The sequence below is a fragment of the Mastomys coucha genome, unplaced genomic scaffold (assembly GCF_008632895.1).
Source record: "Mastomys coucha isolate ucsf_1 unplaced genomic scaffold, UCSF_Mcou_1 pScaffold20, whole genome shotgun sequence".
Lineage (NCBI taxonomy): Eukaryota > Metazoa > Chordata > Mammalia > Rodentia > Muridae > Mastomys > Mastomys coucha.
This window is the reverse complement of record NW_022196903.1, coordinates 85,712,375-85,738,200: the sequence shown is the minus strand read 5'-3', so window position 1 is coordinate 85,738,200 and position 25,826 is coordinate 85,712,375. Positions and strand designations below refer to the sequence as shown.

The following is a 25,826-nucleotide window of genomic DNA, read 5'->3' as shown; positions in this document are numbered from 1 at the left end:
AAGGCTGGAGTATAGGTCTGGCAGGTGGCGTGCTGGGTAACCCCAGCCTCTCCTCCTCCAGACAGACTATGAGCTGGGGCTCTCTGTCTCCCTCAGTTCCTCCCTGCATGGGGAAATCTGTCACTGGGCATTTGTCCTTAGTCCTCGTGCACACAGCTCCTAGAATTTGCAAAACCCTCTCACCCTTTACAGATTCTCAAAGTGTCCTGAGCATAGCTCAAATGCTAATGGGAAGACTTTCCTTCCTGCCTGGCCACTTTCCCTGCCCAGGGTGCAGGGCAAAAAGAAGAGCTGGATCTGTTCTGGCAGAAGGGATAAGGAGCCCCCAGTTCCTCAGCTTCCTGTGCCTTCAGGGCAGAGCCTGCAGTGAAATGCAGCCCTAGCCTCCGATCTCAACAGCAGGAGAGCCTGGGAGAACCAGACTCCTGCTCTAAACCTGTTTCCTCACTTGCATCTTGCTTCTAGGGGCTTGGCTCACAGACTGCTCACCAGCCTGGGCGCTCTTCCGGCTACCCTGCCTCTGCCAGCCTTCGCTGGCACACACCGTCTTCGCTGCCAAGTGATTCCCTTACCTGCTTTAGTTGAAGGGCCCAGGAATAGCCTTTGGCCTTTGGACTCCTCACACTTCTCAGGACAGGCAACATGGATGATTTTGGCTGAGTGAATGCCATCAGGCATTTATAACTGTCTGTTCCTGCAGACTGAACCCACCAGGGAGAGCTGATGCTTGGCAGGGGACTGGGGGATGAAAGCCAGACAGCTATCGAGTGTGTCCCTCTGAGGTAACATAGGCCTGTCACATACAGCCTTCGGAAGACACCAGTTGATTTTAAGCTCTTTTACCATGCACCTCGTGGAGTGCCAAGGTCACAGAAATGAACAGTCAGTGGTGGGTAGGGGAAAAGACTCTATGAACACCCAGGTGGGCAGGATGGGCGCCTAGGTGAGGAGGGAAAAGGACTCCTCAATGTCCCCGTGAAGTGACAGAATCCCCCTTTCAGATGCCAGACTCCGTGTCTCATCCTGCTGTCTGCCTCCCCTCTGCATTCACAGAACAGCCCGGCTCTCTCCCTGCTCAGGACTCCTTCCTCTCTCTTCAGACTCCTTCCTCTCTGCAAGGATGCAGACAGGTCCCAGAGTGTCCCTGTGGTCTCCTCCTTGTCACATCCTTTAACGAAGCCTGGGGCCTTCAGGGGGACGAGGCTCTTCATCCCCCCAAAAAAGGAGCAGCTGCCTGAACTCTTGATCCCAAGAATCTACTGACTCACTCTGCAGCTCTGAACTGGCCTTGACCTTTGGCCTCTGGCCAGCAAGGAAGTTTTTGCCGTTGAGCAGGGACCTCCTTGGAAACCAGCTGGACCATCTACGAGGGGCTTCCCACAGGGAGCACAGTCAGAGACTCCCAGCACTGACATCATCCTTCTTTCTTCCATGGCCACCCAGAACAGCTCCAGGTGTGTCTGAGGCCTGCTACGCTCTACCCTGGGTCAGAGCCGGTGCTTGCTCTCGCTTGGATGCTGGTCTTAGAACACACAGCACAGTTGGCTTAGCAGCCCTGAGCTCTCTCGTCTAATGATGACACTTTAGGAGCTTCAGGTCCTTCCTGCTGTCCCCGTGGCATCTTAATAACGCGTCCTGTTTCAGGTCCCTCTTCACAGGCACAATTATACCAACAGCAGTTTATTCACTAAGAGCCAACCATATGCCAGGCCCTGCCCCAAGCCCTTGGCACACACTCTACTTTACCCACAAAGACTGGTTGCTTCTATCACCCCTGTGTTGGGTGAAGAGTCGGAAATATTCTAGGAGAGCGGCTCACCTGAAGCCTGGTGTAGAAAATCAGACTCTTAGCCGGGCGGTGGTGGCGCATGCCTTTAATTCCAGCACTTGGAAGGAAGGCAGATTTCTGAGTTCGAGGCCAGCCTGGTCTACAGAGTGAGTTCCAGGACAGCCAAGGCTATACAGAGAAACCCTGTCTCGAAAAAACAAACAAAACAAAACAAAACAAAAATCAGACGCCTGGCCCTAGTGTGTCTGTCTGTCCCTGTTGGCTTCTCACTGGAATCCTGAGCAAATTCTCAAGGAATCGCCAATCGAATAGAATGGAAATGCTTTGCAAACTGTAACAAGATGTGCTGCTTCGTTGGGGTTCCAACTTTCTGAGCATTCTGGGTTTTCTGATCAGATTTTACAGTCATGAAAGGAAGTCCCTGGGTCACCCTCTACTCATAAACTCCAAGGCCAAGATGGGGGATGGCTTGGTGCTGCGGCTATTTAGTCTGCTCATATGCCTCTTCTACCATGGGCGGCTCAGAACCTTGCTTTGGTCACCTGTGAAATGAGCTCAGAACACTTGGCTTATAGCACTATCAGGAGGCCCAGGATTGAAAATAGATAACAAAACAGGGGCCTTTCCCTTACGAATGGCTTATTTTCATTCATGCTTTAGTTTATTTATTTATTATTGAGCAACACACATCACAGCACATGTGTGGAAGTCAGAGGACAACTGTGGGGAGTTGTTTCTCTCCTTCCACCACGAGAGTCCTGGGAATCTAACTCAGGTCTCTGCGACTGGCAGAAAGCATCCTCACCCACTGAGCCAGCTCACTACTGGCCCTCGTTTTCATTCCTGCAGCAGTGGTGAGGGGAGCCTTACATTCCTGGCACTGACATACACACCTGCCTCACCTATGAATTCTCCCACACAGAATGCAAGACAGACACGTGCAGTAGGCTAGGCTCTGCAGACCACGGAAGGGATTACTGGTGAGTATAGCATAAAGATGTGCTCCCAGCATGTAGCCCTTCTTAAAGGAGGAGCACCCTGCTCTTCTGAGATGAGATGGGGTTTTCCAAAGGCACTAGTTGGACTCCCAACAGTCTGGAAAGAATGCCACCCATAGGCACCAAAGCAACACCAACAGCAGCTAAAATGCAGAGCAAACTCTCGAGACGCTTAGCAAGTGTTTAAACCTCAGAGGACTCCCAAGATAATGCCATTTTCCGTTTTTTTTTTTTTTTTTTTTTTAAACACAGATGAAGAGACTGAGGCACAGAGATGTTAAGTAATTGACCCAAGGACACATAGAAAAAAGGGGGTCTGAACTCAGCTGGTTGCATGGCCCTAGAGAACACATAGGTAGTCCCACAACCTGCAAGCTCTCATGACCATGGCCCTTGACAGCTGCTACTGCAGCACTCTGCAGGGTTGCTCTTCAGTTGAGCTTGCAGACTGGTGGTGCAGACCTGTAGTCCCAGCTACTTGTGAGCTGAGGCAGGAGGACTTAAGGTTCAGGGTCTTCCAGGGCTTCAAGAGTGAGTCCAAGGCTCTTCTGTGCACTGGACAGTGGTGGCGCACGCCTTTAATCCCAGCCCTTGAGAGGCAGAGGCAGGTGGAGTTCTGAGTTCGAGGCCAGCCTGGTCTACAGAGTGAGTTCCAGGACAGCCAGGGCTACACAGAGAAACCCTGTCTCAAAAAACCAAACCAACCAACCAACCAAACAAACAAGAAACCAAAAACAAAAAACAAAAAAAATGGTGGGAGAGTGGACATTCAGGAGGCTCACTGAGTAAGAGTACTTGCTGTATAAGTCTGATCACCTGAGTTCAACCTCAGAACTCAGGGCAGAAGAAGAGAAACTGTCTCCTGACCTCCGTACACACCTCTGCACACGTCTACACACACCCACACAGACACACACATGCACACATACACACAGGCACAGGCACACACACACACACACACACACAGAGAAACACCATGCAGAGACACACATACCACACATAGACATATACATGCACACCTTCACATACATTTACACACATAGAGATGCACACACACACACCTCCACACACATCTACACACACATGCAGAGACACAACACACAACACACAGAGACACACACGCAGAGACACACACTTACAGAGACACACACCACACACATACACAGAGGCATACATACCACACACACATAGGCACACACATGCATACCTTCACACACATTTACATACAGAGATGCATAACACACACACACACACACTCAGAAATAATAAAACAAAAGAGAGAGAGAGAAAACCGGGAATGTAGGTCAGCAGTAGAGCTTTTTCCTAGCATAGGTGAGACCCTGGACTCAATCCCTAGTACAGGAAGAGAGGGAGGAAAGGAGAGAGGGAGGGAAGGAGGGAGGGAGACAGGCAGGCAGGCGATGAACAGTAGATGCAATCCCTTTCCACTGCTGCAGTTAGCAGGCAACCCCAGGGGGACTTGTGTGTTCTGCAGGGCCAGCCCCACTCGTCCCTTCTGAGCATACTTTCCACGCTGGCACTTCAGTGAGCCTGTAAAGTGGGCGCTGTGAATGAGAGGGGCCTCCTGTGGCCTCTTCAGCCTCTCCTAGGCTGCAATGCAAGTGCTACTTCCTCCACCCTATCCACCCAGCCAGTGAGACCAGTGACAGCTCTGATTTCTTGACCTGCAGATCTTTTCCCTGTGCTCGATCCCTGACCATGATGGGGAGCTCATCATTTCCCATAACAGCACCACCACACATGCCTAATACATCACAATAGGACTATGGTCCTTGAGTAGACTCTACTATAAGACAAGATTTTGGTTTTTGTAACTTGTTTTCTTAATTGGAATCATGGAATTGGATCATGGAAGCAAGTGTGACATTTCAAGTTCTTGGGTTCATGCCTTGACCTGGAGAAATTCCCCCTGGGCTCTAGCCAGGGCTCTAGACAACTGTGTATGTGGATAGTCAGTCTGTTTACATGGAGACCAGCCACATCATGACTGAAAACATCTCTGCCCAAGATGCTCATCCACAGGAACAGGATCAGAGGCCCCAGGCTGTCCCTCTAAGACCAGAGAGCCTTGTCAATTTCAGTAACAGCTGACATGGCAGTTGGGCCACCAGCATCCTTCAAAGACCATGGCTTCTAGGAAGAAGAATGTGTTCTTCCTCGAGAACACTAAGGAGCCACGGTCTTTGTTCTCTAACTACAGCTAACAGCAACATCGATCCACCTTGCACAAGGCTTTCGAGTTCTGCCTCGTCACAGCAAAAGGAATGGGTAGCAGGCTATGAAGGCTTTCCCCAGGCACGGCCAGGCACTCTGAGGAAGTGTCACCTGGCACAAAGCCTGTGCCTTTAACCCTGTGATGGTCAGGGTTTCCCTCTCTGCATTTGGATTTGGGGGGTGATGGTGATGCTGGGATTTGAACCCAGGGCCTTGCACATGCTAGGCAAGCACTTACCATTGAGCCTCAGCTTTGGCCTCAGGCAGGAAAAAATGAGTGCAGTCATTATAAGTTGTCTTATTCTGAACACCGATGACACTCTGAAGACTTGAGCTCTCCTGCAGCATCTGCCCTTCACTCAAGCAAGTGGAGGTCAGTCCCAGTTGGCAGACTTGCAAAGGGGGTAAACCCAGACCTACAGACATGCCCCTTCTGGTCCTCCTTCCAGCTTTACAAATCCTGCCTCTACTCAGAACCTATTGGGTTTCTTCCTCTGCTCTCCCCAGCAGGACATTCTGCAGATTGAATGGGGAGATACCCACAGGGTGAATATCTATCCTTGTTGCATGGGTGTGTGTGTGTGTGTGTGTGTGTGTGTGTGTGTGCCTCGTGTATGTGTGTGGTGTGTGTCTCTGCATGTGTGTGTCCTTGCTTGCGTAGCCAGAAGCTGCAGGGGGAACATCCTGGTCCTGTTATTGATCAACTAACTAAACTTGGCTGCTTTACTCAACCACTTTGTGCCTCAGTTTCTCATGTGTGTTAATACAGACTTAAATCAGTGCCTCAGGGAGGAACTCATGACTCGTCAAGTTAACACAGAGCCATCTATAGTGCTAGGATACACCGTGAGCTCCACAAGGCTCCCGTACAGCAGGCATCCCCAGAAAGTGCAGCCTGGTAAAGCTGCTCAAGGAAGCCCAAGAAAGTGCTCGACATGTGTCATCTTCAACTACTCTGGCTGCCCGGAGACAAAGCTAGGACAGGTGGGGCGAGTGGAGCCCAAGTCCCATGAAAAGTACGGTCAGGGCAGATTATGAGCTCATTCTCTCCCCATGTCTTGCTGCCCTTCACCACTGGAGCATTGGTGACAAACTCCATCAGCCACCTGATATTCCTGAGTTTCCCTACACTGAAGAGTTCAGACTCGGCAGAGCTCCCAGTCACTCTTCTCTAAGCCATGACTGCAGCTGTGGTGGAGAACCATCAAACCACACAAGGGTGCAGCAGCCGGCCCTGCTGCCATGCCTCAATCCCTAGTCACTTGGTCACTTGTCTTTGGGGTCTTCTTTTTCTCTGTGGACAATGACAGTGCTGGTTCTCTCTTGCTCCAAACCTTGCACACAGCTCCCTACTGCTCACAGCAAACTGCTTCCTATAGACAGTACGAGTCCCAGTTCAGCAACATTCCAAGACTCCTCCTAGTGTTTTTTCCAATGCCTTCCCATCCTCTGACAGAGCTGCTGAGCCAACACTACCATAGACAAAGGCATTCAGAGCAACTCACCACTCACTCAGACAGGGCAGAGGAAGAGAGAGACCTGAGACCACCTGCCCCCAAACACCAAAGAGAGACCCGAGAATTCTGTCCAGACCACGTTATATACAGCAGAGACCAACTCTGGATAGCAGACACTCTGTGGTAGTTTCAAATTATCTGCCAACCCAATGGAATGTACATCCCTGATAAAATAATCCTGAGTGTTGGTATGATGGGGATAGCTTTGGATTCTGTGAGCCAGCCTCCTGTTACTGTAATAGATACTTGAGAGCACTAACTTATAAAGACATAGGATTATGCTGGTTCAGCTTCGGAAGGTCTAGCCCATGGTGGTCTAGGGTCCAGCAAAGGTTGGCCCCTTTGCTGTGGTGAGGCACCAGTCACAGGCCTTGTGCAAAATGGAGCAAAGCTGCTGTTAGCTGTGGTTAGAGAACAAAAGAGGAACGGAGGGGGGGGGGGAGAGCCTGTGGGCTAGGAAACCTCTCACTGGCCTCACCGCTTAAATTCTCATCACTAGGTGGGGGTGAGGCAGTGGTTAAAGTGGTTCAGTGGTTAAAGCACTAACCACACAGGCCTGACAACCCAAGTTTGTATCCTCAGAATCAAAACTGGATACAGTAGTGCCAAACACCTATAATCCCAGCTCTCCCGCGGGGAATGGCAGCAGAGAACCCCTGCAGGCTCACAGGCCAGCCTGTCTATGCAGCAACAGGGAACAGGGAAGGACCCTATCTCAACTAAGGCGGAAGGTGGCGATGGATACCATGGTTACCCTTTGATCTCTGTATGTATGCTATGGCACACGTGTGCCCCCCACACACATAGGCGCATACACATACACACACACATACCACACACAGAGGCAGGTACACACCACATATACACACATATAACATACACACATCACTCACACACAGGCAGGCACACACAACACACACACACACCACAGAGGCAGGCACACACCACAAAACACACACACACACACAACATACACACATCACTCACACACAGGCAGGCACACACACACCATACACACATATACCACACACATACACATACCACACACAGAGGCAGGCACACACACACACACACACACACACCACACAGGCACACCATACACACATACACCACACACATACACACACCATACACAGAAGCAGGCATGCACAACACGACACACACACAGGCAGGCACACACAACACACCCACAAAGAGGCAGGAACACAACACACACAGAGGCAGGCACACCAGGCAGACGGACACACACACAGGCATACACGCACACACACACACACAGAGGTATACACACACTTGTGCACATATGGGTCACACCGCTTCCCAACAGCAGCAAACTGAGGACTAAGCCTTGACTGCATAGGGATCACCACAAATCTAAAGGACAGTAGAGCCTCATGCCCCTGCAGAAATGTCTCCCCCGACCCCGGTAAAACCCAAGGTCCCCATCTGTCCCAGCCTCACTTGCCCTGGTGCTTCTCACATTCTGCTCCAGCCAGCCTCCTTCTTTCTCAGCCTCAGGATCCAGAGCCTCCATTCCTAGCCAGGCGGTGGTGGCGCACACCTTTAATCCCAGCACTTGGGAGGCAGAGGCAGGTGGATTTCTGAGTTCGAGGCCAGCCTGGTCTACAGAGTGAGTTCCAGGACAGCCAGGGCTACACAGAGAAACCCTATCTCGAAAAACCAAAAAAAAAAAAAAGAAAGAAAGAAATAAAAAAATAAACTCCATTCCTGCTGCTCCCTCCACCTGGGATGCCCCTTCTTTGAGGACAGCTGACCAGTGCCCTGGTCCCCTCAAGCATCAACTCCTCAGAGAAGCCCCCCCTGACCCCCCAACTACCTTGCTGGGAATGTTCCTAGCAGCAGCAGCTCTCTATCTAACATGCAGCTCTCCTCTCTTCTCAAAAGCTATGATGGTCTTGTTGGCCTACAGCATGCATGTTTCTAGCCCTCTTCTGGGGACAGCCGTGGCTCTCCCAGTTCAGACCCCAATCCATCTCCCCACTGCTGCCTAGAAGCTCAGACGATGGCAGCAACAGCAAGATACTGAGCCAGCACGAGCTACCAGTGGCTTTTCTCTCTGGACAGGTCTGGTGAAGGACAGGCTCATCCCACAGAGCAGGTAAAGACAAGGGAGGACCACGGAAATGCAAGCTAGAACAAAGCCCCTCTCCTCCTCTGGGGCTCAGCTGGTCACAGCAACCATTCTCCACATTCTACCAAAGGACTCCCACCACGAAATTGTCTGCTATTAGACAGAATGGTTGCTGTTCTTCCCACAGGGAAGCCTTGACTTTATGAAGCGAAAATCACGTCGTGATTAACAATCAGGGTTTCATTACATTAAAGAAAAAAAAAGAAAAGAAAAAAAAAGAAAGAATGGTCGGGGGTGGGGAGGGGATTAATATCATGCTAGTGATGTTCCAATAAGCATGTTCCTGACACAATTTTCTTATTAGGGTCGTTCCCTGTAAATTTTTATTGCATTTAATTAAAAATTATTGCTAAAAGAAACAGCTGCAGATGGTCTTATTTTAAGTCAGAAAATTAAAAACTGAATATTCTCATCAGTCAATTTCAACAAGCCGCACGGCCGCGTGCTCGCACGTGCTGGTCTTGAGATCCTGATGATCTGTATGGCAGTTACAGGTCCCTCCGACGGAATTTAATGAAAGCGCTGCATGAGTTCATTTGTCAAAAGCATAATGATGGTGGAAGACTGCTGAGGTAGACCACGCTAGGAGAAGGGAAGGCCTGCCACTCGGCTCTCTGGAGCCATCAGCAGGAGACGGAGCCTATCCTTGCTCCGGCTACAAAACACCTTTGTTTACAGGGACACTGGGGAAGGGCAGCAGCTACAGCCCTGACTGTGGATGTAAGAGATGGAAGTAGCTTGAATCCTACAGTACAAGGGTTCTGGGGCTGGGGCTGGAGGAGCCTCGCTGGGTGCTGTGTTGGACTTCTTGGTCAGCCTGCCTGCAGACTCACCTCTTCCTACCTCAGGGTTATTGTTCAGCTCATGCCGTGAACTCTTATGTTAAAAGACGTGAGCTCTTATGGTTCCTATCTCCGTCTTTTACGGGAAACATTTTATTTGGGACCGGACAGACTTTCAAAGACTTACAAGAGAAGAGAAAGACCAAAGCGAGGACCATCTACCAGGCTTCCAGAGTTGACTACTTCTGAGAAGGAAAGGCTGTATCGTCTCTGGAGACAGAGTCCTACTCCTACCCCTCCCTCACCAAATCGTGCTTTATCTTCATCATCTTGTGAGGGAGCCACAGTGACAGCCCAGCCATACTAACATGCCTGCCCTATCTCTTTCCTCCAGGTCCCACCTGTCTGAAGCCTCCTATGGCCTTCCTGTGCCCAGAAGTGCTCAGGCTCACACAGCTTGTCCACGAGGTGTCTTTAGCTGTCTCACCTATCCCACCTCACAGCCGCACACTTGGCCCTCCGGACTCACGGCTGGGCCCTGCTCTTCCCCCAGACTCCCCACGCACAGTTACAGACTGCTCTTTTAGGAGTGGATACACTGTGATCCTCCTGGATCTCCCATCTCACCCCTGTCGCCTCTAATTGTCCCCTCTGCCAGCCAGTTCACAGACACTGAAGGCAGGCTTTACCCCACAACCTGGACAGAGCTGACGGGACTAGGGTCTCACAGGTATCTGTAACATGGTGACCCCACTGACCCCCCCGTGCAGTGCTCTATAGGAACATTAGAGAAAGCACGGGTCTGAGTCTGATCCTTAGGCCTTTCAACCAGGCCCCTCTATGCGTTTTCCATGTCTACTTCTGAGGTGAGGGTCTTCCAGAGCAGAGAGGCCTAGAGGCTGCTTCTGAGTGCAAATGGGATGTTTCCTGGTTGCCCTCGCCTTTCCTCTGCTCCATGTGTGGAAACCTCACTGTTCTGTTCCTCCTTTTCCCTGGCCCACCCTTCTCTTGCACGCTACTTAGCATGGGATCTAGTGCAGAACTACTTGCTTCTCACACGGGCCCCATTAGCCAGTGAAGGCAACCCTCCCTGATTGCCCCAAGCCTCCTCACCCACACGGAGCTCAGCAAGGTTCTGCCTGCCACCAGAGCGTGACTGGAGCTCTCTGTGACCATGGGGGAGGCAGAGTCATTTGAGCCTTATCCCTCAGAACTCTGGTTGACTCTCTTTGCAGACACAAGCCCATAGGTGGTGCTCCTAAAATTCCCCTGGTGAGCATGATAATCTGCTGAAGTTGGCGGACCCCAAATATAGAGCTCCTGTGGTTGTCTCTCAGGCATAGGTGGTCACCAGAGGCCAAAGAGGAGCAAGGAAAAATGTCTGGGCACACCATTCACACGTGTCTGGCAGCTATAGATAAGTTACCAGAGGCACTCCAAGCCTACTGGCCATCAGATCGGAAAGCATGCCCCTCTTCTACATTCCCTGGGGTCCTCTAGACTGTCAGCAAGGCCAGCACTGGGGATGGGGCCTGAGCACCTCTTCTGCAGGGAGCACCTCAGCAGATGTCAGGGTTGCAATACCCAGAGCGGGGCCTTTTCACAATGGAAAACAAACAGCAGTGCAAACAGAAACAGCCCAGAATGGAGAGTCGGGTAGGCCTGGGTTCCAATCCTGGTTTGGTCACTTACTCTCTATGTGACAGAGGACATTCAGCGTTAGTTCAGCAAGCCTCAGTCTTCTCATCAGAAAATGGGGACTGGGGATTTCTGTCTAGTTGCATGCTACAAAGTTAATCCGAGCTCTGGCTGGTAACATGGTAACAATGTTAACAGGCGCTGGCTCCAGTGTGGTCATGGGATCTAGACCCTTGGTCTTGCCATTGGTGTCAGAGGCAGTGCTGCACAGGGCTCTAGATTAGTATTGCCAGCTTGTTACCTGCAGCTCTGGGCCTTCCAGGGGGCACCAGAGCAGAGGATAACAATACACTCCCATGTTCCCCAATCTAAGACCTTGTAATGGAAACAGGAGCATCATGGTATACATAGGCAGAAAGGGCGCGCGTGCGTGCGTGCGTGCGTGCGTGCATGCGTGCGTGCGTGCGTGCGTGCGTGTGTGTGTGTGTGTGTGTGTGTGTGTATGTGACAGAGTGTGTGTGTGTGTGTGACAGAGACAGACAGACAGACAGACAGACAGACATACTCTATTTCTCCCTCCAGATGTAGCATCTCTGGAATCAAGTTCAAACCCTACATCCATAAGATTTGACCTTCATTCACGCCACTTAACAGCAGATGTTCGCTGATCGATTGCTTGACTGATAGATTCAAGGTTGTAAGTCTGACAAGCAGCAGGAGAGCCACAGTAACAGGATGGTGTACCCAGCAGCTGCTGGGTATCTGTGCGAATAGGTCAGTGTCCCCAGAGCAGTGTGTGACAGACTGACAGAGGGAGAAGACAGGCAACACTGCAGGAAGGGTGTGGCAGGACCTAGGGGGTGGACACAAGGACACTTTACTGTCAAGCTTAGAGCTTTCTAATAACTTAAAAATTTTCACACTACACCTTGAGGACAAGGGACACAGAGGAGCAACCTGTGCTGAGGCAGGAGACTGAAGGAAGCAGACTCATCAACACACAAGACGCAGGAAGACCAGGCAGGCTGAAATGGGGCGTATAGGATAAGGTACCATGTTGGATGCTGGGTCAGATCGGCTTTGTGCTGGTACACAAGTACCGGGAACTGTAATGCTCAGAGTGGTCACTTAACAAAACACAGCTCTTTCCCCCCAGGCTCAAAAGTTCCATGTCACCAAAGAAACCCAGCTTAGCTCCTAGCCTGTGAACCACAGGTCCTCGCAGAGACAGTCCCCAAACAGAGACTCCTGACTGCTGAGGCCACACAGCATCCTGCTGGAGAGAGAGTCTGTTCAGAAAGAAAGTCAAATTAAGATATGGCAAAGCCCGCTACAAACTCTCACTTATACTTTGTGAACCAAAAGGGGCTCCGATAATTTCCCTGCTCAAAACACTGTCCCTGTGCTTGAAAGCAACTTACAAAGAGGAAAGGTTCCCGTCACCCCCGGCCCAGGCTTCAGATCTAAAGCTATGTTCTCTTATATTTTTGGTTGTGAGCCTAGCCTTTAACGGCTGAGTCATCTCTCCAGCCCTAAAGCTATGTTCTAAGCAGCCACGTCAGTCCTGTTTCTTGGAGGAAAACACTTTCAGTGGAAAGCAGCCATGGTTCTAGGTGACAAGTCTGACCACCTTCTGAGCAGCCGGACGCCTCTGCCCATGGTTAAGTTGAGTCTGGGGCGTGGAGTCAAGGGTGAGCCTCCACCTGATTCAGACACCAGGCCTGGAAAGTTAACAATCTCAAGCTAGGTTGCTCCTAAGCTAATTTACTTTCCTTTAACCTAATTTTTACAAGTACTTTCTACTTACAGTCATGGGTCCATTCATTCCAACCCCCACAGAAACACCAAGTTTCCTTTATCCCTTTTTGAGGTAAAGATAAGCTGGCTCAAACAAGAACTCCCTTCCCACAGCCTAGACAGAGGCAAATGGGGCCCTCAGCCATTTCCTAAGCACACAGCTCATTCATCAGGATGTGTCTGCAGAGGCTCTGTCCTGCCTCCTTTCAGAGCTCTCAACCATTGCCATGGCTTCTGACCCTCACTCTAAACAAGGCATGGGGCAGGAGGAAGTGCCTCTCCTCCACCTGCCCCATCTGCTCCCCAACCGCAAACGCCCAGCTGCCTCTGTGTTCCATATGCCCTCAGCCTCAATCAGGCGAAGCCCCACACCACCCTGGGCCTCTCTCACCTGCCAAGGCCTGCTGTGCCTCAGGCAGGGATTTTCTCCTCTGTTTTCATCTGTCTTCCGACAGGAAGTGAAGACAGCTAAACTCTCTGCCTGACTGGCACTGAGAATCGCCCAGTCAGGTCCCTGATGGAACAGCGTCACAGGGGCCAGAGTGCTTCTGGTTGTGATGGTTCAGAACCCCTCAGGCCAGTTCCCTGCCATCTCAGATGTAGGCTGACAGGGAGAGCACCCAGCACAGTATCTGGCACACAGTGAACCGGCAAGACCCAGGACCTTTAGCATCTTCTTGGATATTTTTTTCCCTGTTGTGGACCTTTGCTTTTGAATCCAGGGAGGGGAAAGTACAGAAGGCGATAGCCTTTGCATATGGCCAAGTGCCTGTGTACTGCACAACCCCATTGGGCACCATATACATACTAAGGGAGGGGGGCCCTACCTGTGAGGTTGTAGTGTACAACCCACCCTGGCGCCCCTTAGCATGACTCACTGCAAATTCTTACGTTAGGCGTTAGGAAGTCTGAGCCCCAGAATGGGTTTCTCCCAAACCTGTGAGACCCTAGGCAACTCCGTTTTCCTCTCCGCCCCTCAGTTTTCTCTTCCATAGCAGGACACAATGACATCTGAAATGTCCTTCGGCAATAAAACTGTGGTTCTGCAGAAGTGCGTTTTAATCTTCAGAAAGCTGTCATCCCAAAGATGAAACCAGCCAACTTATCTGCCTTGAGTGAAGACGTGATGTGAACTGGGTGGGCAGAAATAAGAAAATGATGGATATTGCCTCAGTTACACAGAAAATCTTCGGAGCGGGAGGTGATGGCTCACACTTAGGAGACAGAGGCAGGCAGATCTCTGAGCTCAAGGCCTGTATGGTCTGCCTACCGAGTTCCAAGTCAGTCAGAGCTTCACAGAGAAACCATGACTTAGGAAAACAAAGCAAACCAAAACTTCCTATTATTCAGCAGTCCAAGAACAGGGGGAGGGAATTCTGGGAAGTGGTGAGTTCCCAGCCTCTAGGGAACGGCGAGAACTAGCTAGCTGAGCCAACCACATGTTACACCTGAAGATTTTGTGTTTCAAACATGGTCTTGTTTTCACCAGTGCTAAGAGGTTGAAACAGGGCTGGATCTAACTGGCACCATGTGATAATTATCAATGAAGTAAACCAGTCAGCTCCAGTCTCTACCCCTCTCACTCTCCTTGTTAGACTCAGCTCCTCCCCAATGCTGGTGCCTACAAATGTCTGTGTCATTCAAGAACGGATGTAGTCCTCTCTTGGCCAGGGTGTAGGGAGAGAGAAGATGGAACCCACGTGGGAACCACACGGAATACTCCAGAGAATGAAGCCAGCACACCTCACTAGTCTTCTCCAGGACAGAAGCAGCCATGGTGTCTTTCTAGTTCCCTTACAGCTCCCAAAGCAAGCCTGGCAGGTGTCACCAGGCAGCAGGCAAGGTCCTTTTGTCCCCCACACAAGGAGTCCCCGGGGCTCCTCTATTAAACTGTTGGTGACTCCAATGAGAGCCCCCAACGAGGTGCAAGCAGACACTTTGTCCTATCTAGGGTGCATCTACGGTACATAAGGAACAGCCAGTCCAGGTAAGCTAAGTGAGGGGTTTTCAGCCAGAGGGAAGGGGAAGCAGAAAAACCCCTATATTGTTCAATATCCGCAGTGTTCCGCTCCCACGTTTAAAGTGATCCAGTTTTTAAAAATCAACTTCAATACACCTTCTCAAGACTTCTATTCAGAAATTCAGCTCGAGGCATCGTGAGCTCTTTGGACAGTTTAAATAAATTGTCTTTTCTAGTTCTATGTGTACACAATAAGAAGGCATCAATCAATTAGGGCATTTTTCTGATGGCGAAAGATATTTAGTTTGGCCAGACTCCAGAACCTTCTCTCTTGGTTGCTTTGTGTGTGTGTGTATGTGTGTGTGTGTGTGTGTGTGTGTGTGTGTGTGTGTGTGTGTGTGAGAGAGAGAGAGAGAGAGAGAGAGAGAGAGAGAGCGCAATCTCCCTTAGACATGAATGAGAATTGTCCCCTTAATAATCAGCATTTTTATATTGTAGTCTCACACAGAAAAGCTACTCCAGTCTTCTCAAACATGAGCCCCACTTCCCAGCTGAAGTGACAGTGGTTCAAGGAGGTAGAGCCACTCACCCCAAGTCACACAGCTAGAAAGAAACAGCCGGTAAAGGACGTCCATTCCACCCCCACGCCTTAGCATAGGCCCACATTCTGAGAAAGAACGCACCACTCACATACCTCTCAGCTTCGGGCTCTGAACTCTGCTGCTTGCTCTCGAAGGCATTGAAGCTGCTCATGTCCACGTAGCCGTCATTTTCATTGGCGGTGGACAGGGCTCTACTCTGTTCTTCAAAGAGCTTTGTGAAAGTGCCAGTCCTCGCCGGCCTGCGAGGCGGGATCTGGATGTTCTCGTAATCCGAGTTCATGGCTGGAATGTTCTCATAGTCCGAAGTGTCAGCATTGGGGAATGAGATGGACCGTGGCTTGGTGAGGGGCAGAGGCAGAAAGGGCGGCCGGGAGCGGTCTTCGAAGGACTCCACTCTGGACACCGTCCTGCTGAAGGGGACGCCTCTTCTCTTGCTGTCCCTGTAGAAGATGAGGGAGGCTGGAGAGTCAGAGGCCCGGAGCTTTCCGGTGCGACACTTGAGCTGGGGTGAGTTGCTGAGGCTTCTCCGGTCAAGTTCCAGGACCCTGGCTGGCCCGTGGTAGCTGGACTCGGAGGAGGACCTGGAAGACGACAGGTTCACATCCACATGCACCTTGCTCTCTGTCTTCCTCCTGAACGTCAGCTCCAGGAAGCGTTTGAAAGAGGACTTCTTCTTTTTTGAGGCCTTCTCCAGGGTGTCCCCGTCTATCAGGAGTGAGGGCGAGCTTTTAGTGATGGGTTTCTTGGTGATGCAGGCCAAGTCGAAAGGGGGCGGGATGTCAACCATGGAAGATGGTGTGGAGGTGCCACTGGAAGGTAGGTGGCTGCGCTGTGAGAAGCTACCAGAGGAGCCAATGGCGCCCGGCAGAGAGAGGTTGTCCTCCTTCCTCCTCACACGGTGGCTGTCCAGCCCGGCTGCCTCTGGCTCCCGGAACATGGACAGGGGACTCTCGCGACCTTCCACAGAAAAGGACCTTGGGTAAAGAGTGAATGCTCTGGGCTTGGCTGGCAAGGCCCGGACAGACTCGGGAGGCTTTCCCTCTGGCAATAGACCTATCTTTCTCACCTCATTGCTGGTATCTCTGATGCCCACGGCTGATGAACAGGCTTCTGGTCCTGTTTCTTCTAGAACAGTTTCTGGAACGTGACCAGCCACCTTTCCAGAGTGAGGCCGGGCCCTTGTGGCAATATTCTTCCTATCCACTGGGACCTGCCCCGCCTCAGAGTCCCCTTCCTCCCATGTACTGTACCCACTCAGAGTGCCGGATGCAGCCTGGGTGTCTGTCTGCGCTCCCTCTCCAAGGCTCAGCGAGCCAACTCCCATCACGTAGGGACTGCTGAGCGCATCATCCATGGGCTCCTCATTCTCTGGCATGACCACCACATCAGGGACGGGGGAGTCCTCTCCAGGGCCATCTTGAAGGGATTCATGCTGGTTAAGCGAAGGGCCAATACCGGGAACCTCCTCCACACAGATCTTGCACACTGGCTCCTGCCCATTGGCTGACTCATCAAAGGAATAGGTGCTATTGCAGAAGGAAGTGCTCTCTGTTGGGAAAATCTCATAGGGATTCTCTGTGAGTCTGGGTGAGAGATCCTCCTCCACACTGTCACTCTCAAAGGGAATGATCTGGCAGCTCTCCTCAGCGGGGTCCTCCTGCACATGGTCTCCATCCTCTCCAAGATCCTCTCCCACCTGCATGGTAGCTGCTGCCGACTCTCTGTCGGAGGCTTCCTCGTCGCAATTGGGTGGTTCCTCTTGGTCTACCTGATCCTCACCTTCTGCAGCATCTGCAGAGTCCTCCTCAAAGACCTCAGGGCTGTCCGTTGCTGCCTCTTGCTCCTGGACATCTGGGGACACCTCGCTCTCAGGGGATCCCGTGCTGGCATCCTCTGTGTCCTGACCAGTATCCTGATTGGGTTTCCCAGGTTCTGTGTTGTTACAGATGTCTTCACAATAATCCCCTTCTGCCTCCCCAGGAGTCTCAGTAGGGCCTGGCTCCCAACGGGGAACTTCAGGGGATTGAGAGCAGACATGTGTGAGAATGACCTCATTGGAGAAGGGCTCCTCTCCATCCCAGGGTGCCTTGTCATCATCACAGTTGTACACATGCTCCTTCACCTCCTCCTCTTCTCCCTCCTCCTCAATCATGGGATGCTCCTCCATACCTGGGCCCTGATCACCATCCTCCTCGCCTTCCTCACTGTCTCTGCTTGGTGACCCTTCATCTGGGGCTGCCGGGGTCCCATCTGTCTCTGGATCATGATCACAGTCTTCTTCATCTTCCAGAGCGTGGCCCATGTCTTCCTCAATGTCTCTACTTGGTGCCTCTTCATCTGGAGCTGCCAGGTCCCCCTCAGTTCCTGTCTGCTCTGTACCATGCTCCTGGACTTCCCCCTCAAACCCCTGCTCCTCAGCCCCACCCACAGAGGCATCTTCTCTCTGTGGAGCCCTGGGGACCATGATGTACTGCGGCTCATCCGTCTCCAGCTCCAAGCAGTTCAGGGTGGAGTGGTGTCCGTCGTACAGGCCCCGGTCCTCGCAGAGCAGCCTCCCATTGCTGCATTTGCTGAGGCTGTTGTTCAGGTACACACCAGCCCCGTACTCACTGGGGCCAGTCAGCCTGGGCTTAGGAGCGATGGGGGGCTTGGGGCCCCTGGACATGGAGTTGGGACTGGGGAAACTGTCAGGCCTCTGTGAAGGGGGAAACTTGGCTGCTGGTGCAGAGGGGTTGGTGGTGACCTTTGGCTTGGGAGCAAGTGGTGGTTTTGGTGAATCTACAGGGCAAAAACAGAGAAAAGGAGAAGACACACAATTAACTTAGGCTCAAAATCTTTCCACACAGCCTGCTGAAGGAAGAATGGAGCAGAGTCCCCACTCTGTGACTTGTCTCTCCCAGATCCCTTTCTTTCCCTTTCCCACATCCTCGAAATCCTTTAGCAGGGATGGGAGTGTAGCCTCACTACTAGAATACTTGCCTTCATGCATAATAGAACATATACATGTGTATTTTCAGAGAGACAGAGAGGGGAACAGAATTTATTAGGACAACTTATAAACTGTGGTCCGGCTAATCCAACAATGGTGGTTTCCCAGCAGAAAGACCAAGCATCCAGTAGTGGTTCAGTCCGTAAGGCTGGATGTCTCTCCATTGGCCTGGTCACATCTCAATCTACGCTTCAGGAAAATGAACTTCTCAGACATGTAACTCCATGCCAACACCCTTCACTTCAGAGCGGAAGCTTGAGTCCCTGCTTCCCTCAGACTGGCCTCATCTTCAGTCTATCTTTGCTGAAGTCTGGGCATGACGGCGGCTCCAGATGCCAGCCTGGTCCTGACCCAGAAGATGTGACAGAGGACTGGGGTGCTCTAACACATCAAGTCTCTCTCATTCTCAGCATTTGAGCCCCACTTACATGTTTTAGCAGTTACTACCAGCAGCTCTAATCAAGGGCCACACCTATCATTACTTCAGACATTTACAAAGTCTTACTGTGTAGCCTAGGCTGGCCTCAAACTCGTGTTTCTCCTGCCTCAGTTTCCCGAGTCTGTAAATACAGGTGTATGACACCACAACCAGTTCCTTACACGTGTTTAACCTTCTCACAGACATATTATAAAATGTATGTCAGGTGTGGGATCCATCCTAAAAACCCCACCTACTCAAGAACCTGAAGCAGGAGGACCATTTGAGCCCAAAGGTTCAGCATTCATTCAGCTTGGATAACTCAAAGAAACCCCATCTCTTTAAAAAAAAAAAAAAGTAAAATAGAAATAGGTGAAAGTCACTTTAACAATCTAATTTACTCAGCCCAGGGCATGGTGGCACACACCTTTAACCCCAGTGCTCAAAGGTAGACTGATCTCTGTTAGTTCAAACCCAGCCTGGTTTGTATAGAGAATTCTAGGCCCACGAGGTTACATAGTGAAACCCTGCCTCAAAAACAAACAAACAGCAACAATAACAAAAAACACAATATATTTTACTGGACTCAGTATATCCAAATACCACAGGGCACAGTATCCATGCTTGTAATCTCAGACTTTGAACGGCAGAGGCAGGTTTCTGTGGAACAGGACTCAGCCCAGCTGCAGGCAAAGTCAGAGCACGGTTGAGCTAGCGTGGCTGGGGAGGTTAGGCGTGGCTGGGAGGTTAGGTGTACGACGTGCACTCTTGACAGGGTATTTCTGACTTAGGATGGCTTTATGGGAATGCAGCTCCATTGTAGATTAAGGAGCACCTCAGCCATTTTGAATGAGCTGATTGACATTTCTTTCACAAGAAGACTTTGACACAGAGTGTCTCTATTCGTAGCTCCATGCCTGGGGCTCAGTACTGATTTGGATTTCTCTGTGGTTCTCTCCCATGGGCACCTCAATGTCAGGGTGTGAAGCCAAAGTCAGTATCCCAATCCACGAACAGCAGGGCACTGTCCTGCAGAGGGCCAAGCTGCACGTTCAAAACTGCACAGGCTCCTCCACTGCCATTAGAGCCTACTTCTTCAGGATCCCAGTGCACACCGAAAACCAACGGAGACATCCAGCCTTACAGACTGAACCACTACTGGATGCTTGGAGTTTCTGTTGGGAGACCGCCATTGTTGGGTTAGCCAGACCACAGCTTATAAGTTGTTCTAATAAATTCTGTTCCCCTCTCTGTCTCTCTGAAAATATACATGTGTATGTTCTATTATGTATGAATAAATATATACTATATGAATGAAAAAAGCTGCACAGACTCTGTGATGCTCACGAGTCTCTAACGGGGGTCTGCTTACCAGTGCAGGCTGTTATGACAGGATGAAGGAGGCTAAAGGCAAAAAAAAAGAGAGAAAGAAGGCACCACTATCAAAGGCTTCACCCTTCATCTCTACCCAAGGTCATCCACATCACCCTCAAAGCTGCCCCGGTGTCAGAACTACCAGAGTTAGCAAGCCCAGATGACTCCTGGTCTAGAAAAAAATATTCATCAACTTAGTAAACACACACACACACACACACACACACACACACAAAGAAAAAACAAAACAAAACTGGAGTTTAACGAGATAAGCTCCAGCCACTAGTCATTGTAGGTAACAGTTAGCTGAGCTAGGTTCAAACCCTGACTTGGCCACTTGGGAGCTGTAGACCTGAGCCTCAGTTTTACCATCTGTAAAATGGGAACAACATATAGCTTCCTTTGGGGATGTTGTGAAGACAGAAAGACATACACAGAGGAGAGAAGTGGCTCCTGTCTGGCATTTGCATGAGAGGAACTGCTCACACAGGTGCAAGCACCTGTTGCTGCAGGTTGGGGTATCCTCCCTGCCCCACCCCATCCTTCCAACATGAGTGCAGCCCTATCTGGTAGACCACTTGATACCAGCTCACAACAGCAGGTGTCAGATGTTGGCATGACTTATTCTTCAGGGGTGGAGACTCTCATTTCTCATCCTTAACAGGTGGCATTTCACACCAGCACTATGAGACGTGACCAAGGACCAGACAGGCTGTGAAAAATGACTGTCACCCTGGCTGCATTGCCCCCATTCCCAACCCATCCTTCATCCAATCAAGCTATTGATCTGTAGGTGCCTGTTCCTTGAAAAAAGGTTATGGTAGGGTCTGAGGCGTGATCCTGCAAGAAAATGCCTTCTGCATGGGAGCCCAGGGACTGACAAGCACTCGGTGTCTCTCCTGCATCAGTGCTTCTGCACGTTTCCTCTGAGATCAAGAGATGCTGGTCTGGCATCGAAAACACCTTGACTTGCCCCTCACTGGCAGTTGGCTGGTGTGAGGTCACTCGGTGGGTGAAGAGCAGTCCTGGAGAGAACACGGTTTCCTACTTCCAAGTCCAGCCATCCACCACACAGCCTCTCTGGCTTCTCGCAGAACATGTCCCCTACAGTGGAACCCCAGGAACCCTGGTGTCCGTGAGAAGAGTAAGGTCCAGGGACACTGAGACAGAGAAGCTAGGGGCAGCTTGTCAGGTGAGGCGAGTGTCAAAAGCAATGTCTGAGTCCGACTAGAATGTGACTGATTGACGTAAGTCAGTTCCCACTCAAGTCTCTCTATTCCAGATCCATGGGATGATGTATAGTGTACTCCTAATCCATGTAGGGCCCTAGTCTAGAGTCTCTAAACATACCAACAAACCCCTCTGGTCTCACAAAGGGGTAGTGAACGATGTAGAAAAGAAGGGTGAAGCTGGGACTCAATGTGTCCAAAAGACAGGAAGGAAGCCAACAATTTGGGGAGAGAAGAGAGAGGAAAAGGTGGGGTGCAGGAGATGAGGTTCAGGGCTACCTGAGCTTTTTCTCAGATCCTTAAGGAGCAGAGTGAGCAGCAGGACTTAAACAGGAGGATAGATGCATGCATGCAGACAGATAGACTAAACACGACGAAATGGGTGGACATGATGAGGGACATAAAGAAGGTTCTCACCCTATTCCAGACCAGTCACAGTGATGGAGCCTGGACCAGGTTGGGACAGCAAGGGGTCAGACTCCAATGACGAAAAGGAACTCAGAAGGATGAAGTGCGCATGGGCAGACATGAATGAGGAAGAATAAAAAATTCCCAGATAATGAAATGATAATGAAAAGAAGTTTGAGCCTGAGAACCTGGAAGGATAACGTCAGGCCAATCTATTCACAACAGCCAAGATGGCCAAGGCTGGGAAGGGAGAGCTAGGATTTCAGTGTGCACAAGTCCAAGTGAGTTACTCATCATATACCTAGTGGAGATGTCCAATGGGCTCTGGGCTCCAGGGGCAGGCCTGTCATGGGTGGACATAGTAGGATGTGACGTAAGGGAGAAATGGGACCCAGGAAGGAGTCCTAGGGGCCCTGACCAGCAAAGGACACTGAGGTGAAAGGAAAGCACAGGAGTGCACAGGGGACAGCTTGGCTTGCTCCTGTCCGCCACCCTGCCAGGCAAAGCTCCTGCTTCCAGGATGGGGCTTGCTATCTTGATGGACATGCTAAGGGACTGGGGTCACAATGAGAGAAAACACAGAGCCAGAGAAGTCGGCAGATGTGACAGCATGTGCAGAGCCCAGAGACATCAACAACAAGCCTTCGGGGTCAGATGTATCCCAGTGGCTAAGCTTTGGGGCCTGAGAGGTACAGGTGAAGCCAGCACTGGGATCGATCCTCTGGGCTGAGCTTAACTTCCTGGTTGTGGACCCAAACATGGACATGGCTGGTGCACCCTCTGGCTGCCCAAGAGCCTTCTCTCTCTCTCTGAAGGTAATATACTCAATCCCAGTCATGAAAGCCCTGGTGATTTGCCACACCTGAGGATAGTGCAAAGGCGAAACACTCCTTTAGTCAAAATGCTAACTAGTGCATGGGCACAGAAAGAAAGAACATTTTCAATAGCGCCTGATGATACAAATCACTCCCGGCTGGCTGCTGGTACTAGCTGCTATTTTCTCTCTCGATTTTAATTAAATATCTGTCACTCACACATTCAAACTAGCTGCTCCCTCACAGCCATGCAGGAGTCAGGTTAGACGGAGTCTGGGAAGGAGCCCTGGACAAGGAGCCAGGAGCCTTAGCTCCCATTCCTGGCTAAGCCACTAACTGGAGGTGTCTCCTTGGCCAAGTCTCTCCCCTTCCCGAGCCTCAGTTTCCCCCACCTGTAGAGTGAAGGGCTGGACCCAAAAGTTAATCTCTTCAGCTCTTCCAACTCAAGGGGCTTCTTGCAGCATCTTTTTTAACACTCTGATATCTGTCCCCAAGTCTGTCTCCCCTGCCATCCCCTCCACTCCCCCTGGAGCAGCGCTCATGGCCATATGTCGCAAGAACAATTATCTTTCAATTTCACCTTGCAATGCATCTTAATTTAACATCCATTCCTGGGTGCCTGTTAAGTCCAAGCCAAGCCCGCTGGTTTCTAATTAGGCTGATGTTAAACTTGTCCAGTGATCCACAACAGGGCATTTCCTAGGAAGACAGTGGGAGACAGAGTGGAGACAGGCCTGGGGTCGGGCACCAGCCCTTCTTATACAGCTGTGTGGATACATCATACATCCCTCTGCTTCTGGAAGCCACTTCTTCCTCTCTGGGGAAAGAAAGAACTACCCACCTTTTCATGGCACTGTTGCAAGTTCGAGGACATTAACAGACACTAAACACTTGACAAAGTCAAGAGGCAAATATGCCCCATGCACCAAGCTGGGCCTTGATTTTAAAAACAAAATGGCTCTCAAAACTGAATTTCGATCCTGTTTTGGCCCCTGAACAGGTCGGAAAAGCTCAATTTCCCATCATCAGGTTGTTGTTGATGCTAACTAGACTGACAGAAAGAATACATGGTAGTGGTAACTAATCCATTATAAGTTCCTGGGAAATACAAGTTAGTGTTCAGTGGTCACTTAATGATGGACCCTGTTCTGCTCAATCTTTTGTTAGTAATGACAAGTCTGAGACAGATCTTTATCTGTCAGATAGATAAACTGAGGGACAGCAGCTAAGAAACCTGCTCAAGATCACATAAGCATATGGTGGCTCTGAGATCCAGCCCCAGGGAATCCTGGGGCCATGAGATCTGGAGGCAGGGAGTGTGGCACCACAGAAGGCTATCACACTGAAAAGGGACTCTTGTTTATAGACACAAATTACAAGACAGCTAGATCTAAAACTGCCCACTGCAAAGGCTTTCTGGGGCCAAATCTACATCTAAATTTGTTCTGTCTCCCTCCACCCTCTAGACTTTTAGGAGGGGAGGGCCTGCTCCAGCTTCATACAGGAAAATACGGGAAGCTGGACTGGCTCTTTCCATTGTTACCAAGCCGTTCTGTTAGGAGAGTGGGGAAAGCCAGCCAGTCTATCTCTGCCCAGACCACAACCTTCCCTAGACAGCAGTGGGTAGCCAGACCCTGGGACCCTGTTCCAGTCCTCTCTACTCCTATATGGTGATTCTCCTCCTTATGCCCCCCAATTCTGTGATCCGCATTAATTACCAGGTGTCCGCACCCTCAGCAACACCAATGCCTGGACATAGGGAGGTGGCTGCCCTTACTCCTCAGTCTGTTGTAAGACCAGCCCAATGTCTCCAGCCGCACCTTGCTCCCAAGACAATGACTTTTCAGTAAAACATTTTTAAAAAGAAAAAAGCCCTAACTCCTTCCGTCCCTCACATACACTCTCTCTCTCTCTCACACACACACACACACATACACACCACACCACCAGCAGCAGCAGCAACAGCAGCAGGATATGGTTCCAAGACAGCCAAAATGGTGGCTTCCTGTTTCTTTGGGGATGTGTGTTGGGAAGTGTGGCACTGGACAGGGTGCTTGGTGAGGAAGGGGTTCCTCTTCTGCTCAGTGATAGCAGTAAATGGAAACAGGGCGCAACCGTGTTGAGCAGGTAGGTCTCAGGATTACTGCCTAAAGCACACTCTTGTTTGAGAACTTTCCTGCGCACAGCAGCTGGGAATCCGGATTCCAGGCACCGCCCATCTGACTGAGGCTCACTTTCTCAATCTGCTAAATGGCACTCCTCGGCAGAGATCGCTAAATTTCTTTGAGAACACTTTTGTGTTTCCCGGAATCCCTGACCTGGTGAAGTCTGATTCATAGACTAAGACGCAATTGGGGGAGGTGGGTAAGAGGGACGCCGATGCTCCTGGGGAAGGAGTAACTGGGCTCTCGGATCGGTAGTGGAGCCCGGGCTATGGGTCTTAAGAGGGGTGCATCTAAAGGAACAGCCCAGGCTCCCTAACTCAACCAAGGAGCTCCCGGTCTGATGATGGCTGAGCGGGGTGTGTCGGGCCCTGGAGTGCCAGAACAGAGACTCTGGCGTCGGTGCCCCGCAGCTCAGCGCGGCCACCAAAGGTTGAACGAGGACCTGCTGGGACCCAAAGGACAGACGGGGAAGGACTGGGGGTGGGGGTGGGGGGCACGACTAGGTCGCTTTGGAAGGAGGGGTGTCCTCGGTTTCTAAGGAGACCCTTCCTCGGGGGACAGCGGCGGGGTCCGTGGGACAGAACACCCGAACTCTGGGCTGCTAGAAAGGAAGACTCGGGTCCCGCAAGCTCCACTCGCAGAGCCTGCCGCCGGAGCGCGGAAGGTGGCGTGGGCTCCTACCTGCTCTGTGCATCTTCCACCGCGGAGCCCGAGGCTGGTCGCTGCGTGCTGTGAGGGTCCGTCTGTCGGAGTCCCACTGCCGCCCAGTCTACCGCGCCCGCGCCCGCGCCCGCCCCGGCCCGCCCCGGGCGCAGCACTCCGCGGCAAGGCGAGGGGCGCTGGGCGCGGGGCTCGAGTTGGGCGGGGCGTCCGCTCAAGCTCGGGGCTCCAGGCTCCGGCCGCGCCTCCGCCCCCTCCTAGATGTTTCCTCCCGCTCCCGAGAGGAAGGCTTTTTTTT

The 25,826-nt window shown here is 51.2% G+C and overlaps 1 protein-coding gene across 1 annotated transcript in view; it reads right to left on the bottom strand.

Annotated features, from left to right (window-relative positions):
- Fgd5 (FYVE, RhoGEF and PH domain containing 5) overlaps positions 1–25,749 on the bottom strand; it is a 93,255-nt gene extending 67,506 nt beyond the window's left edge. The window contains exons 1-2 of the mRNA XM_031382604.1: positions 25,550–25,749; positions 15,563–18,248 (exon numbers count right to left, since the gene is read on the bottom strand). Coding sequence (XP_031238464.1) covers positions 15,563–18,248; positions 25,550–25,562 — 2,699 coding nt within the window. The 5' untranslated portion in view covers positions 25,563–25,749. The remainder of the gene's footprint in view (positions 1–15,562; positions 18,249–25,549) is intronic.
- Positions 25,750–25,826: the final 77 nt, after the last annotated feature.